General features: G+C 41.4%; 1 protein-coding gene across 2 annotated transcripts in view; it reads right to left on the bottom strand.

The window, feature by feature from the left end:
- The window catches only part of LOC142832876 (zinc finger protein 54-like), a 47,187-nt gene extending 33,018 nt beyond the window's left edge, over positions 1–14,169 (bottom strand). For both annotated transcript variants that reach the window (XR_012907291.1, XM_075943685.1), the window contains exons 1-3: positions 13,922–14,169; positions 12,060–12,150; positions 7,017–7,143 (exon numbers count right to left, since the gene is read on the bottom strand). Coding sequence is in view for 1 of the 2 variants with exons in the window: in XM_075943685.1 (XP_075799800.1) it covers positions 7,017–7,143; positions 12,060–12,089 (157 nt within the window). In the remaining variant the exon portion in view is untranslated. The remainder of the gene's footprint in view (positions 1–7,016; positions 7,144–12,059; positions 12,151–13,921) is intronic.
- Between the last annotated feature and the right edge of the window lie 1,206 nt (positions 14,170–15,375).

Here is a 15,375-nt window from a genome sequence, read left to right as displayed (position 1 = left end):
TCATTCTGATGCTATGGTGTGCCACACCCTGCACTAACCAGTCTGGTAACAGTTCTCCTTTTCCAAGAAGTAACCAGAGTGAATAAATTGGTCAAGGTACATGTCCCCTTCTTATGGCAAACCTCTCCTAAACAGAAAACAAAACAAAACAAAACTGGGTTCTTATACCTCCAAAACTACCACTTTCATAAAGGAATTCTAATATATAATGCAATCTTATAGTCTTACCTTTTGTAACATATATATGATTTTACCTAACAACCTACTCCCTGAGGAATGCAGGCAAGTTTGGGAACACGCTAGAGCCCATGCAGACAAGGTTCATCAAACTAATGCAGCACATCCAGTTGGGGAAGAGGTGGTCCCTGATCGTGACACCAAATGGGATTATAATACACTCCAGAGAGCACTCTAGCTAGAGATCAGTTTACAACCGGCCTCCTGGCATGTCTCTGCCAGGCAAGACATGTCATGCCTCCTGGCAAGTCTGCCCTTATGCCAATGAACTACAAGAAACTTCAGGAAATAGTTCAGGAAAGGAAAATCTGTCTCAGTTCCCAGAATGCCTCCCAAAGGCCCTCTTACAATATACTAACCTAGATTCTGAACAACCAGAAGGCAGACAACTCCTTATGACCTATTTTTTCCAGAGCTTCGCCAACATTAGTGCCAAACTTAAATATTAAAAAAAAAAAGGTCCCTAATGTCTCAGAAAAAAGTCTTAGCACTGGCCTTTAAGTTATATCATGGGAGATATGAGAAAGCCCGTGAACAAAAATACCAAATGCTGGCCAAAGCCATCCCAACAGCCTCAGCGAGTATCTCCGATTCCCAGCTTCAAATGTGGCCAGGAAGGGGGTAGGGACCAGCGTGGACCAGCGTGGCGGCAGATGCAGGTGGCGGGGACCCGGTGCGCAACACCGAGAGCAGATCACCCCACTACAATTAAATCAAAGAGGTAGGCCTTTTTGTTGGCGAGGTCCCTGGCAAACAGGGAGCCTGGTCCTGTTCCTGAAGACCCTTCTGAGGGGTGAGAGGGACCTTGGCTCCTGGCAGGAGCCAGGAAACAGAGCAAGGGCATTTTGTAAGAGGAGCCCCTGGCTAGCAGGGAAACCTGATCCGGTTTTAAAAGACCCATCAGATAGCATCGATAGGAGGAGATGGGCCGGCGCCAAGGCAAGAATTCACCCAATAATCTGAAAAACAACATGAAAACACCAGAACCCAATGATCTTACAACAGAAGGACTGGAACACCCTAACATAGAAGAAGTGGGAAAAAGTGACTTTATGAAAGCAATAGAGTCCCTTAAACAAATGTGGCCAGGAAAGTAATTGGGCCAAGGCTTCCCCTAATCCCCATGGGTCCCCTAGGCCATGTCCAAAGTATCTTCAAGAGGGACACTGGTCAATAGATTGCCCCCATGCACCTGTGGCATGGAGACATCAAACATAGACTACCCTCCAGCCAAGCTGGTAGGCCTAGCCAGGGATGACTAAAGGGACCCAGGCTCTTTTGACCCAACCACTGTCATCTCTGACAGGGAGCCTCAGGTAGACATCCTGGTATCAATGTAATCCATCTATTTTCTCTTCAACACCAGTACCACATACTCGGTCCTGAGGGAATTTTGAGGACCTACCTCTCCTTCCCATCTCCCCATTGTCAGTTTGGGGGACAGCTTTACCTGCCTCATCATATCTGACCACTCAATTACATTTTTAGTGGCATTTCTCTCACTCACTTATTTTTAGACAGGACAACCTATCCTGTCCCCCTGCTAGAAAGGGAGTTTTCAGCCAAAGTAGGAGCTTCTATTTCTTTTGCTCTCCGCATTTGCCTGATCCTAGACTCACCCTCCTCCTCCTCTTCCTAGGTACACACCCTACCGATTCCAACATGTCCTTTCCTCTACCAGCATCCCAGGTGAACCCCCAAGTCTGGGACACCCAAAAGCCCTCTCTTGCTGGACACCATTCCCCAATCGTCATTCAATTACAAGACCTAAGCAGTACACTACCCAAGCCCAGTACGCATTTCCACTCTTGAGCCCTACGGGACTGAAACCTATCATCTCTGACCTCCTAGGGAAAAAAAAACTACTTTGTCCTATATCCTCTCCAGGTAACACCCTTATTCTTGCAGTTAAGAAACCTAACAAAACCTACCATCTAGTCAAGACCTCTGACTCATTACTTCCCTTCTAGTGCATGGTACCTAATCCCTACAACCTTCTCTACACTATACCCTCAAAGACCTCTCATTTCTCAATTCTGGGTCTCGAGGGTGCTTATTTCCTTATCACTGTCAGTTCACAGTCTCAAAGTACCTTTGCTTTTACCTGAACACGTTTGACCCTGACATTCACCTCTTCACACAACATACCTGGACTACCATACCCCAGGGTTTCCAAGACAACCCACATCTATTTGGTCAGGCTCTGATTTCAGACCTACTCTCTCTGTCTCTCCCCCAAATCTAAACTATACAGTATGTGGATGATATTTTACTTTGTAGCCTGTCCTTAGAAATTAGCCAAACTAACACATCTGCTTGTCTAAATTTCTTGTTCAACAGGAGCTAAAGAGTCTCATCTTTCAAGCCCAAATGGCCTCATCTCAGGTCACCTACTTGGGACTAAACATTACCCCAACTCACAAAGCTATTACTTTGGACAGAAAACACCTTTTCCAGTCTCTTAAAGTCCCCTCTACTAAAAATGAAATTTTATTGTTTCTAAGACTAGCTGGCTTCTTGCATTCCCGGATTCCCTCTTTTTCAATCATGATTTGCCCCTTATATGAGGCAACTTTGGGTTCCCCACATGAACCTCTCTTCAATCCTGATACTAAGACATTTCAGAAGCCCAAAGGCTCTTCTCTAGGCTCCAGCTGTTCATCTCCCAGCCCTAACTCGTCCTTCCTCCCTCTTTGTAAAAGAAAATGTAGAATAGTTCTTGGGGTCCTAGGCCACCAGCTGGGACCTATCTTTGCACCCACAGCATACCTGTTAAAAAAAAAAACTAGATCTAATCGCGCAGGGATGGCCACCCTGCATACTTGCTTTCGCAACTGTGGAGCTCCTCATTCGTGAATCAAAACAAACTAACCTATGGTTTACCTGCCACTATCTTCTCCTCCAACAACGCGTCCCATCTCCTAACTTATAAAGGCTTACAAACTCTACCCACCTCCTGAGTTCTTTCACTCCAGATGGCACTAGTATAAGATGGCGCACTTACTTTCCAATCTTGCCCACCTCTCAATATCTCAAATCTTCTTTCTCAACCCAACACTGACCACTCCCCTTCTCATTCTTGCACTGAAACCCTAGTGGAACTACTGCCACATGCTTCATACATACAGGAAGGCACCTCAGGCCACCTACACCAGTCACACAGATGAGAGAATCTTTTTATGTGAGGGGACACGAAGAACAGGCTATGCCATAGCATCAGATACTGGGGTAGTGGAGCACAGGCACTCCCTGCACACTACTAATCAACAGCCTGAATTAATAGCTCTCACCAGTGCCTTCCAATTGGCACAAGGATTGTTCCTAAAAGTTTACAGAGATTCTAAACATGCTTTTCATATCCCCTTGTCCTGTGTTGATATCTGGAAAGAGTGTAGGCTATTTACAATGAAAGGAGAATGCATAACAAACTCAGGTCAGATTATCACAATGCTGAAAGCCTCCCATCTCCCCAAAGCTATATGCTGGTCTCATCAAACCAAGAGCTTCATTATCTCTAGGGGAAACAGCCAGGCTGACAAGGCAGCTAGAGATGCAGCCCTCCAGGGCCCAGCCCAGACTCACCTTACCCAATACAGGGAGTCCAAACTCTACAACCCACATCTCCACCATCACCCAGTGATACTTGACAAATTCTGTCCCATTTACACCAGTTCCTTCATCCTAATAGGCAGGCTCTTTCTCATTTGGTCAAGGCTCAGTTCCAGCCCACTCCTGATGGCTTGCATTTCTTAAGAACTATTACTGTCCTTCCCACAGGACAGGGAACCCTGATTGCTTTTCGGGCTGGAGGGAGACTTAATTGGGGGAGGGGGAGGGAAATGGGAGGCGGCGGCGGGGAAGAGACAGAAATCTTTAATAAATAAATAAATAAAAGAAAAAAAAAGAAAATAGAATTACAGAAAAAAAAAAAAGAACTATTACTGTCTCTTGTAAAACTTGTCAGATGTCAGACCCTGATTCCAGGTATTGTAGCCTCCCTTTTCCTATACACCAAGCCAGGGGCTCCCTCCAAGGGACTGACTGGCAACTTGATTTTACCCACCTGCTCATAGTCAGATGAGTTAAATATCTCCTTGTCCTAGTGGATACATTCTCAGGCTGGATAGAAGCATTTCCAAACTCTAACAAGAGAGCTCAAAACTCCCAAGGTCCATATGAAGAGCAGAAGGAGGGAGAACATTACAAGGAAGTCAGGACCACGAGGGGTGCGTCCACCCATTGAGACTAATGAGATCTAATGGGAGATCACCAAGGCCAGTTGGACTGGAACTGATGGAGCATGTGATCAAACCGGACTCTCTGAATGTGCCTGACGGTGGAGGCTGATGGAGAAGCCAAGGACAATGGTGCTGGGTTTTGATTCTACTGCATGGACGGGCTTTGTGGGAGCCTAGTCTGTTTAGATGCTCACCTTCCTGGACCTGGGGGGAGCGGGGAGGACCCTGGACTTCCCATAGGGTAGGGAACCCCGACTGCTCCTTGGACTGGAGAGGGAGGGGGGAGGGGAGGAAAGTGGGAGGAGGGGAGGAGGTGGAAATTTTCAATAAAAAATAAATAATTTAAAAAAAGAGAGAGCTCAAGTAGTCTTGGACCTCCTTCTCAGGGAGATTATCCCCCAGTTTGGAACTCCAGCTTCTCTTCAGTCAGACAACAGTCCTAAATTTACTTCTCAGACCTCTCAAACTTTCTAAACCTCTCACCACCCCTTGGCATTTATCATATCTCATACCATCCCCAGTCCTCAGGAAAAATAGAATGAACTAACTGCTGCTTAAAAAAAAACATTCTTAATAAAATGTCAAAGGAACGTCACCATGACTAAGTAAAAGCTTTTGCCTCTGTCTCTTTTCAGGCTCCAGGCTCTCCCCAAATGACCTCTTCCCATCTTACCCTTTGATATCGTGTATGGGCAATCGGTTCTAAGCCCCAGTTTTCCTGACCACCTCTTCACCCCTTTACTTTATCACCTCTGTTCCCATCTATGGAACTTTAATGACTACTCTCTACCTCAACTATGTATGACTGTTATCTATCTCTGATCAACATTGGGGATCAGGTCCTTTTCTCTCCTCCAGACCAATGTCCCTTATGTCTTTCTCCTAAATGGCAGGGCCCCTACAAAGTAATTCTTGTAACTCCAACAGCTACTCAGCTTAAGGGCCTTCCTTATTGCATTCATTTATCTCATCTCAAACCCCTCCACCTCAAGGTCATCCTTCTTCATACATAGCAACTCTGACAGGACCCTGCTCCCTTAAGTTTCAGAGGACACCAAGATAAACTGCCTTATCCCCAATTTCAGAAGAATGAGGCTTTACCCCACAACTGTACTCTGCCAGATTGGGAACCCCATATGCTTTCCTTACTGTCCTCTTCCTCCCCCAGGCTGATCCATGTTCTCCTGTTTATATTAATAACACCCTGCTTCAATTGATCTCCTGTCTATGTATCACCAATGACTTATTCAAAACTTCTAATCAAACAAGTCAGTTGTTGTTACAGGACTATCAGCTGTTAGCCACAGAGTTGAAGGCACAAGACTATCAAACATGCCTGAGTTCATAAGAGAAAACAACACCCCAGAGATATTCATACCCCAAGACTCAAAAAAAGAAGCCTCACAAAACAGATTTCAATACAATTCTGTACTATTAACAGTCCTCAGAGATCAACCACCTGTGTCTCCTGAGTGTTAAGGTGATGCCATGGTGATGGGGAAAGAACAGGTGCTTTAAGGTTTATAAAGACAAAAGCTAATTGGTAATTTTTTTAAACATGATTTGAAACATTTAAAAGAATAAAACATGTTCCAGATATCTCTCTCTATGTTACTATTATATTAAGCCTTCAAAGTTCTTAGAACAGGTAAGATGCACTCCAGATAAGTACTGTCAATAGACAGCCTAAGTCTCCCCACCTATCCCTGGTCTTGACACTCCTCTCCTCCAATTTCCAGGATGTAAGAAAATATTTTTCCCTAAATTTAACTTTATCTCCTGCTATGACAGCATCTCACCAGGTACAAGAGACACCAAACACTTCCACATAGCCTGGATGGCAGTGAAAACGCCAGCACTCAGGTCCCCCAAAGATGGCTGACATCCCCTATGTCAGGAGCAGTTTTGAGAACTAGGCACCCCAATTCCTGCCCTACCTGGTATGCTCTTTAATTCCTCACCTTTTAATAATTAACAAAATTGGGAATGTTAGGATCTAGGCATTAAGCTGGCCAGCCCCCTGTAGGCAACAAATACTTAGTCAGCCCAGGGGCCCAAAGCCGTATGTCATTAAGTCATGTGTTATGAGGCTGTGTAGGCTCTGTAAGCATGAAAAAAGGGCCCTTTAAAAACAAGTTCTACCTGCACCTTCCCTCTCTTCTGTACTACTTCTCTTTCCCAGCTGGCTGTCACAAATGCCCCCTTACCCCTCTATCAATAAACTCCCATGTGGGGTTGCTGTTTTCTGTGATTCATTCTCATAGCCACCGCTAAACAACTACAAAGGACATGGGGGTTTAAGAATCTGGTGGAAATATTCTACGCTACTGAGTTCATAAATGCATCTTGGAAACCAAATGAAGGGTTCTCAAAAACAGAAAATGAAAAGAAAAAACTAAATACCATGAAAAAGTTCTTTCCTACTATCAAAATTTCCTAGTCTCCTGTAGTGTCAATGACAGCTTAACGGAGAGTTTATAATCTATGAAGTCAGTATGTATGAAGGATGAATGAGGAATTCTATAAGCAAAACGTTCTCACCCACTGAGACCAGGTTGCTGTAATTCTCCAGCATCACATCAATGTACAAAGCCCTCTGAGCAGAGTCCAGGCATTCCCACTCCTCCTGTGGGAAGTCCACAGCTACATCCCCGAAAGTCAACAGACCCTGAAACACAAAGTATATTTTGATCACACGATGCCGGGAAAGGAGCTTTCCAGAACATACTGAGACAGGATGCAAACGAACGAAGACAACTACTCAAAAAGTTAATCTCAAAAATGGTCACATCCTATAATGAATTTTTTAAACTCTGTGAAAACAGGATGACAGAATAATCTTACAAGCAGTATACATGAAATAGCCGAGATTTACAGTTGGGACATGATTAACTATTTGCCATGAATGGTGTGTTTTGTTACACAGGATCATAGCAGACATGAATGAGAAGGGAACTCTGTGATGAGGAAACGTAACACTGAATCAATCCTGTCTGTACTTGGGCCTTACATGACTCTATTTTAACAGGCTTAGTTGGGATGTGTAAACTCTAGGTCCAATGCCACACCATTAAGTAGCAAAGGGGTAAGTGTGGAAAGCAGAATATGTGACTGATTTTACTTTTTTCCCCATAGTAAGAAAGATAGTAATAGCACTGAATACTGTCCATTTAATATTAACATATCAGATCAAGTATTCTAAGAAATTAATTTTATAAGAATATCTGGGCTACTATAAAGCAGATAAAAAAAATCCACAACAGCCACATTTGATATTATCTAAAATTTTCCTAAGCACATGCATAAGCCAACATAGACAATTTTAGAAGTTTTGAAGAATATTTCACTTCACTCACAAAAAGTAATTAAAATTGAAGGAAGTAAAAAAAATCAAATCAAATACTGTTTAAGTCATAGCTAAGCATGTACATGCAAGTGTAATAACTGTGGATTCATTCAGAAGCTGAGGAAGCTGCCCAACTTCATTTTAAAGGCAGGAGTCATTATACACTAGTTCTAAAATTAAGTTTCTATTTACTGTGAAAGTTGAGGGGCGCTGTTTCCTGGAACCTGACTTTCCCCAACCTAATGGGGGAGGTGATATATGATGTGAATATGTTTTATTGCCATTGGCTAATAAAAAAGTTGCTTTCGGCCAATGGCTTAACAGAGTGAAGCCAGGCTGAAAGAGATATATAATAGAGAGAGTAGGCAGTCAGGGAGAAGCCATGTAACCACTGCTGGAGACAGATGCAATAGAACCTTGCCAGAAAACTGCAAGCATCATGGTAAAATATAAAATAAGAGAAATGAGTTAATTTAAGATATGAGAGCTAGCTAGCAATACACTTAAGTGATTGGCCAAGCTATGATTTAAATAGTATAGTTTCTGTGTGATTATTTCGAGTAAAGATGGTTGAGAAACAAACTAGTGGCTTCTCCCAATACCAACCTACGACCTTGATTTGTTTTTGAGAATATCCTTACTCTCCCTTACCCCTTCCTAATTACATAATGATTATTTGATTTTTTTTAAAAAAGATTTTTTATTTTCTTATTGCTCCATTGTCTCCCTTCTATAAAACAATTTGTGACTTTACTCCTGAAAGGGGCCCAAAAGATGGACTTGGGGCTCAGGGCTGTTATCTTTAACCTAAGGAAAAGTTGGGGCTGCTCTTGTTAACCTAAGGAGGAGTCGCTGGCCAGCTCGTGGGTACACCTCAATAAAAAAAAAACAAGCATACTTCAAATTTGAGTCATACTGTGATAGTGATCTTATTCTTGTCAATGGATTAACAAAATGACATAGATTTCATGTGAGTAAACAAATATATTAAATTCTGCAAATTACAGATACTTTCAGAGCCTTGCAAATATGACAGAGTACAGAAGAACGGCTTAGGAGAAAACGTGAGCTATTGTGTCTGAATTTGATAGTCTTCTATGTGTTATTTTTCAGTACTTATGCTATACTGTCTAGCAGATTTTAGGTTAGAGTGTTTGTGATTCTCCTGTTATTTCTATGAAAATGCAAAAAGCAGTGACATATTGTGTCCCTGCCATGAATATTAAATAGAAATGCAAACCTCAGGTCAAAGCCCATAGCTAAAATCTCGTCTTTAAAACACTGTAGCTTCAGGGTAGGCATAGAGAGCTAACAGTCAAACAGAAAGACATTAAAGCAAAATAATAATCATGAGGAATTTTCTTTCTGCATCAAAGTGATTGTTTCAGCACATCAATCAGTCAATGACCTCAAGACATTTTTTTCTAAAGCATTCCACATAATTTTACACAATGAGTCCAACCCCAAAAGCACAGAGGAATGCTGTTTGGGGGGAAAAAAGACAAAGGAAAAATACTGATATTTCTAGTTTAGCATCTTAACCAAGTGAGTGATGTGAGCAGCAATTCTTCTGAGACAAACAGATAGCAGGTGTCAAAAAGCACATGGGCACGTCATTATTACCATGATATTTAACACCAAAAAAGAAATACAAGTGGACAACAATGTGAATCAATCTATAGAGGCATATTATTTGTATTTTAATAAGTAAAGCTTGCCAGAAGATCAGAGGGCAAAGCAGCCACACCAGTCAGTTATACAGGCCAGGAAGTGTGACACACACCTGTAATGCCAGGACTTGGGAGACAGAGACAGATGGATCTCTGTGAGTTCAAGGCCACCCATGGCTACACAAGATTAAATATGTCTAAAAAAGAAACAGAACTCACACAAAGATCCCAGCAGTTGGGATCACATGCCTTTAATCCCAGCACTAGAAAAGTAGAGACAGGAGTGATATGACTGGGCCAAGAGAGGAATATAAAGGGAAAGAGACAAGATCTAAGTGGAGTGAGGAGTCTGAGGATTCGTGGAGACAGGATCTCACCCCTTCGGTCTGAAGATTTGGTAGAGGTAAAAGGTCCTTCTAGTGGCTGGCTGCTTTGCTGCTCTGATATTCAGGTTGAACTCCAATATCTGTCTCTGGGCTTTTATTATTCATGCTACAACAATCTGAATCTATACTCAAGAACGTCAGCTTCATGGCAAAATCAAGCCACACAGAGTTGCCACATTCTGTACTATATAGTATGTTAAAAAACTTTAGTATCAGGAATCAAGTATTATTTAGTACTAAGAACCAAGATTTAAGTCTGTTTTAACTCCATACATTTCTAAGATGTTGTGAAACAATCCATGGGTCACAGTATGCATTTTTCTAACCAGGATTCAAGGAAATGGGATGGATCTCACAAACGGAGACTACATGGCACAGGGACCCTTATTCAACAATATATAAGGATATAGTCCATTTTGTACAACAATTAGGCACCAATGTATTTTTTGTTCATAAGTCAATGTGGAAATATATTTAAATTAAAGGTAATAAAGTTCATGTGAGATATTTGTCCTGGGGGTGGGGGCTGGGAATAATCTGAGGAGAAAAATGACAAAAGTGATATAAGTGAGGATTTATGGAATTATATTATAAATTTGTAGTCATAAATATAGCCTGGTATCATCATAAAATCAGAAAGGGGATGAGAAAATAGAAGACCCAAAAAGAAAATAAAAGTCTATGTCTACTTAAAATCTGACAGAGACAAAAAGATACATTACAAAAATATGGCATTTTCAACAAATGGTGCTGGTCAAATTTGATCCGGCAGGAGAATGAAATCAAATTTTTATTTTTCACCTTGTACAAAATCCATTCAAAATGAATCAAAAGTCAGAAACACAGAAACCTAGAAAACATAGAGAATATCCATCAGAATATTGGCACGGGCAAGGACTTATTGATTAGAAAGAACACCAACAGCACAGGAACTGACCCAAGTGTCAACAGATGGGACTACATGAAAATAAAGAGTTTCGGTTTATCAATGGAAACAGTCAAAGCACACAGACACCCACAATATGGGAGAGAATTTGTACCAGCGACACTTTGGATAGGAGCTCATATCTAGGATTTAGCAAGAATGACAGAAATTAAATAGCAAGAAAATAAAACTGAAAATTAACAAATGGGCAAATGAACTGAATAGACACTTTGTGAAGAGAGAAACACAAATGGCCAATAAACATTCAAAAAAGTGTTCCGGATCCCAAAAATGCCATATGGGAAAGAAAATTAAAAGTACTTGGAAATACTATTCATCCAAGGCAGAATGGCTGTCCTCAACAAACCTGACAATAAATGCTGAAGGGAATATGAAGAGAAAGAAATCCTTATTCACTGTTGATGAATTAGACGGTGCAAATTAATACAGCCATTGTAGGAATTAGTATGCAGGTTATTGAAAAAAATTGAGAGATATAACATATGAGCCAGCTCTTTTACTCCTGGCCATATATCCAGAGAACAAGATGCCCCACTACAGAGATATTTCTACCCCATGTTTACTGCTGTTTTAATCACCAAAGAAAAAATACTGGAATCAAACAATTAATCTATCAACAGATGAATGGATAATTAAAATTGTATAAATGGAGTACAATTCAGCTAAAGAGAAAAATAAAATGAAAAATTGCAGGAAAATGGACAGACCAAAATGTGTCATATTAAAGGCAGTCACACACTTTTAGAAAGAAGACACAACATGTTTGCTCATAGGCAGAATCTACCCAATAACATATGTATATAGAAACAACATATAAGGGCACAGTACAACATGGAGAAAAGAGAACAGGAAAGGTTAAATGATCAGGGACTGAAGGAAGGTAATGAAGACCAGGATATAATGAAAAAGGATATAATGCGAAGTGCTTTCCTAGTTCTATTTCTATCAAAGGTTTTTAAAGTTTTGGTGGTGGATAAGTAAATAAACATATAACAGATTGTGAAAATATAAAATAAATCCCACACAGGACTCCAAGGCTTCTGTTCCCTCTGACCACCGTGAGTATATAAAAATACACTGAGTTGTACAGTCTTTGGGTCTGCTTAGTTTCCATGAGTGATATTGTCTGTTTGCATCAGTTTTCATAATAAAATCTAAAAAACAACTATTAAAAGAAGAAAACTAAATGTATGAAAATAAAATGTATTTAGATAAAAAGTAAAAAGGACCACTGACCTGTGGCATGTTTGCTGTAGAATTAGCCATTTCTTATTGTTTCTCTTCTTTGAGTTTCTCTTTCAGGAACAATGAATAGATAGATGGCTTGCTTTTAAATCAAAGGGTCAAAAAGGAAGGGTCAAAAATTAATACTGAAAGTCATTAGAATACAATGTCCAACCACATGAAAAGACCAAAGCAACAGATTTCTACCAGATGTCTGATCAATGATCCCCAAAACAGAGTAGCATAAAACAACATTTGAATCTCGAAAAGGAAATCACCATCAAGCATCTTGTTGCACAAAGAAAACTACTCCTTAAAATTGATGGAGACATAAATGCATTTCAAGATAGTCACGAATTAACACAAACGACGTCACTAAAGCAGCACTGCCAACAATAAATTAGAGGTAACACAAACACAGGGCAGTCGGAGGAATAATCCCTGAGAACATGGGACATAATAAATTTCATGTGAACTGGGATGTAATCAACCATGAACAAAATAGCAAAACACTAATTGTCAAAGAAAAGGAGGAATACTATGAACAATACAACCAGCAACCACATAAAAACAAAACTATAGAAAATAAAAATTCCATGAACAAAAAAACTAGACACACTGAAAACTAAAATAGAGACTCACCAATTAAATAAATAAACCCTCATGTTAAATAAATTCAGCACATGTCCAAGCTGTTCCATTCCTTAGCATATGCTCAAAGGACTTAACCTTCTACTAAACAGATCCTATCCTACTTACTCAACCGTAATTGCTGCTTCATTCACACTAGTTACAAAATGGAAACAACCTTAATGTCCTTGAGCTGAGAAATGGGCAGTAAAAGTGTGGCCCACGTAGTTCCTAGAAGCAGCTGGTGCTGGGATATCACCAAGGCCCCAGGTGGCAGCAGAGGCCACTATAATACTTTTTAATTTTTTTTTCTCTTTTTCTTTGCTTTTCTTCCCCAAACAGGGTTTCTCTCTGTCACCCTAGCTGTCCTTAAACTCACTCTGTAGACCAGGCTAGCAAGGAACTCCAAGATCCACCAGTTTCTGCCTCCCCAGTGGTGGGATTAATGGCATGTGCCGCCCCCCCCGGCTTATAATGTCTATTTTAACTGTGAATATACTGTGATCTGATACTATAAAACAGCATGCTGTTCTTAGGCTCTAAGTTGTAACATTACAAACTCAGCACATGCACAATAAGACACATTTCGTTTTTCTTTGTCTATTTTTTTCTTGTCGTTGTTTTAATATTTTTGTTTTTTGAGACACGATCTCACCATGAAGTTCTGGCTGTCCTAGAACTCACTATGTAGATCTTGCTGGCCTCCAACTCACTGAAATCCACTTACCTCTACCTTTTGAGTATTGGGATTAAAGTTGTGTGACATCGAGTCAGCAAGGACTTTTCAGAATACTGTATTTACAGCACAAAAGGCATGTCTCACGATGAAAACTTAATGATAAATAAAGTTTACTTTTAAAGATTGTTTACAACCGTACTTGCGGAACTCGCAAAAAAAAAAAATCAGATTCAACGAAATTTTCAGGCGTCCCTTTCAGATTAATAACTAAAAGTACACCGGAAATCTAGTCAGGTTCATATGCCAATCTCTTGCAAAGGGGAGAGGTATGACATGTAAGTTAGTATGTACGATTGTAAATTTCAATAGCTTTGTCGTTTCCACAATTGCTAACAGAACCGCGTTTGCACACATCAACAGATACACTTAAATATTCTACGCAAGTGTTCTTATAAGAATATTTTGGCATCAGAAGATAATGGGAATAAAACAGGATTATTCCAGTTCTTATGTTCTCATGTCTGGTCCCTTCCCTCCTATGTCCAAGCCCCGCAGCTCCTCTGACCTGGGAGGTCCAGGGCCGCCACTGCGCTGCTGAGTTTCCCAGGCCGCCCTGCGCGGCGACACTGGCTCCAGGGAGATTTTGCGTCCCCGCGACACCTGGCCGTGTCCTCCGCACCCAAGACTACACCACACGATTCCCCACGGTACAGGCCCCGGTGCAACCACAGACAAGGGGCCTTGACACTTGTGGCTTCGCCTCCGCAGTCCACTTTCCAGTGCTCACACAAATTTAGTCCCAGCTTCCGTTTACGTCACTCCTCTAAACCCGCCCATTCTCCGTCCTTCTTCTAACACGCAGCCAATCAGCTAAATCCACCCAACCTCTGTTTCCGGGTAAGTGTCCCCGCCCTATCGGGGGATCAGTCCTTCCCCTTGCATCTCAGGCTGCCTTCCATACAGCTCCAGCTGTCAGGCTGCCCTGGACCCGCTTTGCACAGCTCCCCACATACTTGCTGCCAGCCTAGAGCAGAACTGATCTAGGAGCACGCGGTATCTGACCCCCACAGTGAGTTCTGAACCTTGAAAGGCAGCCTAACCTCTACTTGACTACCAGCCTCCCTGGCTACAACATAATAGGCCAAATTCAGATGCCAGTGTCCCATCACTAACACAAACATGAAGAGCCCAAACCAAATACTACAATTGTGCCTTGGGGTGAGACATTTAAGGAGCTTGAATTCTAAAGTCAAATAGGTGGAAGTCACTTGTAAGGTCCTTGCTAACAGCCTAGGGCTGAATTCATCCTGTGTGTATTGCTTTAGCTACAGGATAGTGGTTTTGTCGTTTTACTAAATAAGGGTCAAGTTTGTCTTCTGTGACTTATGCTGAAGGTGCTTGTAGATAAAACAAAGAAGAAAATGTTTAGTGTAGTGGTGAATGTATAGACTATTGACTGTTCCAGATGTAGAAAACAAGAGAGGTATGTGATACCAGCCTTAAAAACGTCAGTTACTCTATCTCATCTATGGCTCTGGGAACACCGAAGAAGAGAAGGAGAGGGAATAAGAAGGAAAAGAGGAGGAAGGACTTAGACATACCATTCTCTAGACTCCCTACAGCTGCTGTAATCAGTAACCAATAGCAATTGTACTTACCTGCATTGTCCTCACACTAGACCACATCAGTCTAGGAAAGGGAAAGGCTCACAGGGCCCACTCTTTACCTCTCAAATGTTGGCTATTGATGGATTGTGGGAAAATAATTACAGCCTTTAGCTACAGACCTCTGCTGAGCCCACCAGACTCTAACACATAGGTCCAAACTCACAGTTTCACAGATGGCTCTGGTTAATCTCACTGTGTTAAAAAGCAAAATGAATAGAGAGGAAAACACTTCTCCCAAGGGAACATGGAACAATCACCCCTCCTATACCATTTGTTCCTTTCTTAGCTTGTTGGTTTAAGGGCATTAGAAGCCAAAAGTGACCAGGGGGTGTCTGAGCTTCCAGTTCAAGGA

The sequence above is a fragment of the Microtus pennsylvanicus genome, chromosome 1 (genome assembly GCF_037038515.1).
Source record: "Microtus pennsylvanicus isolate mMicPen1 chromosome 1, mMicPen1.hap1, whole genome shotgun sequence".
NCBI lineage: Eukaryota > Metazoa > Chordata > Mammalia > Rodentia > Cricetidae > Microtus > Microtus pennsylvanicus.
The sequence above is the reverse complement of the archived record's forward strand: the minus strand, read 5'-3'. Positions and strand labels throughout refer to the sequence as shown.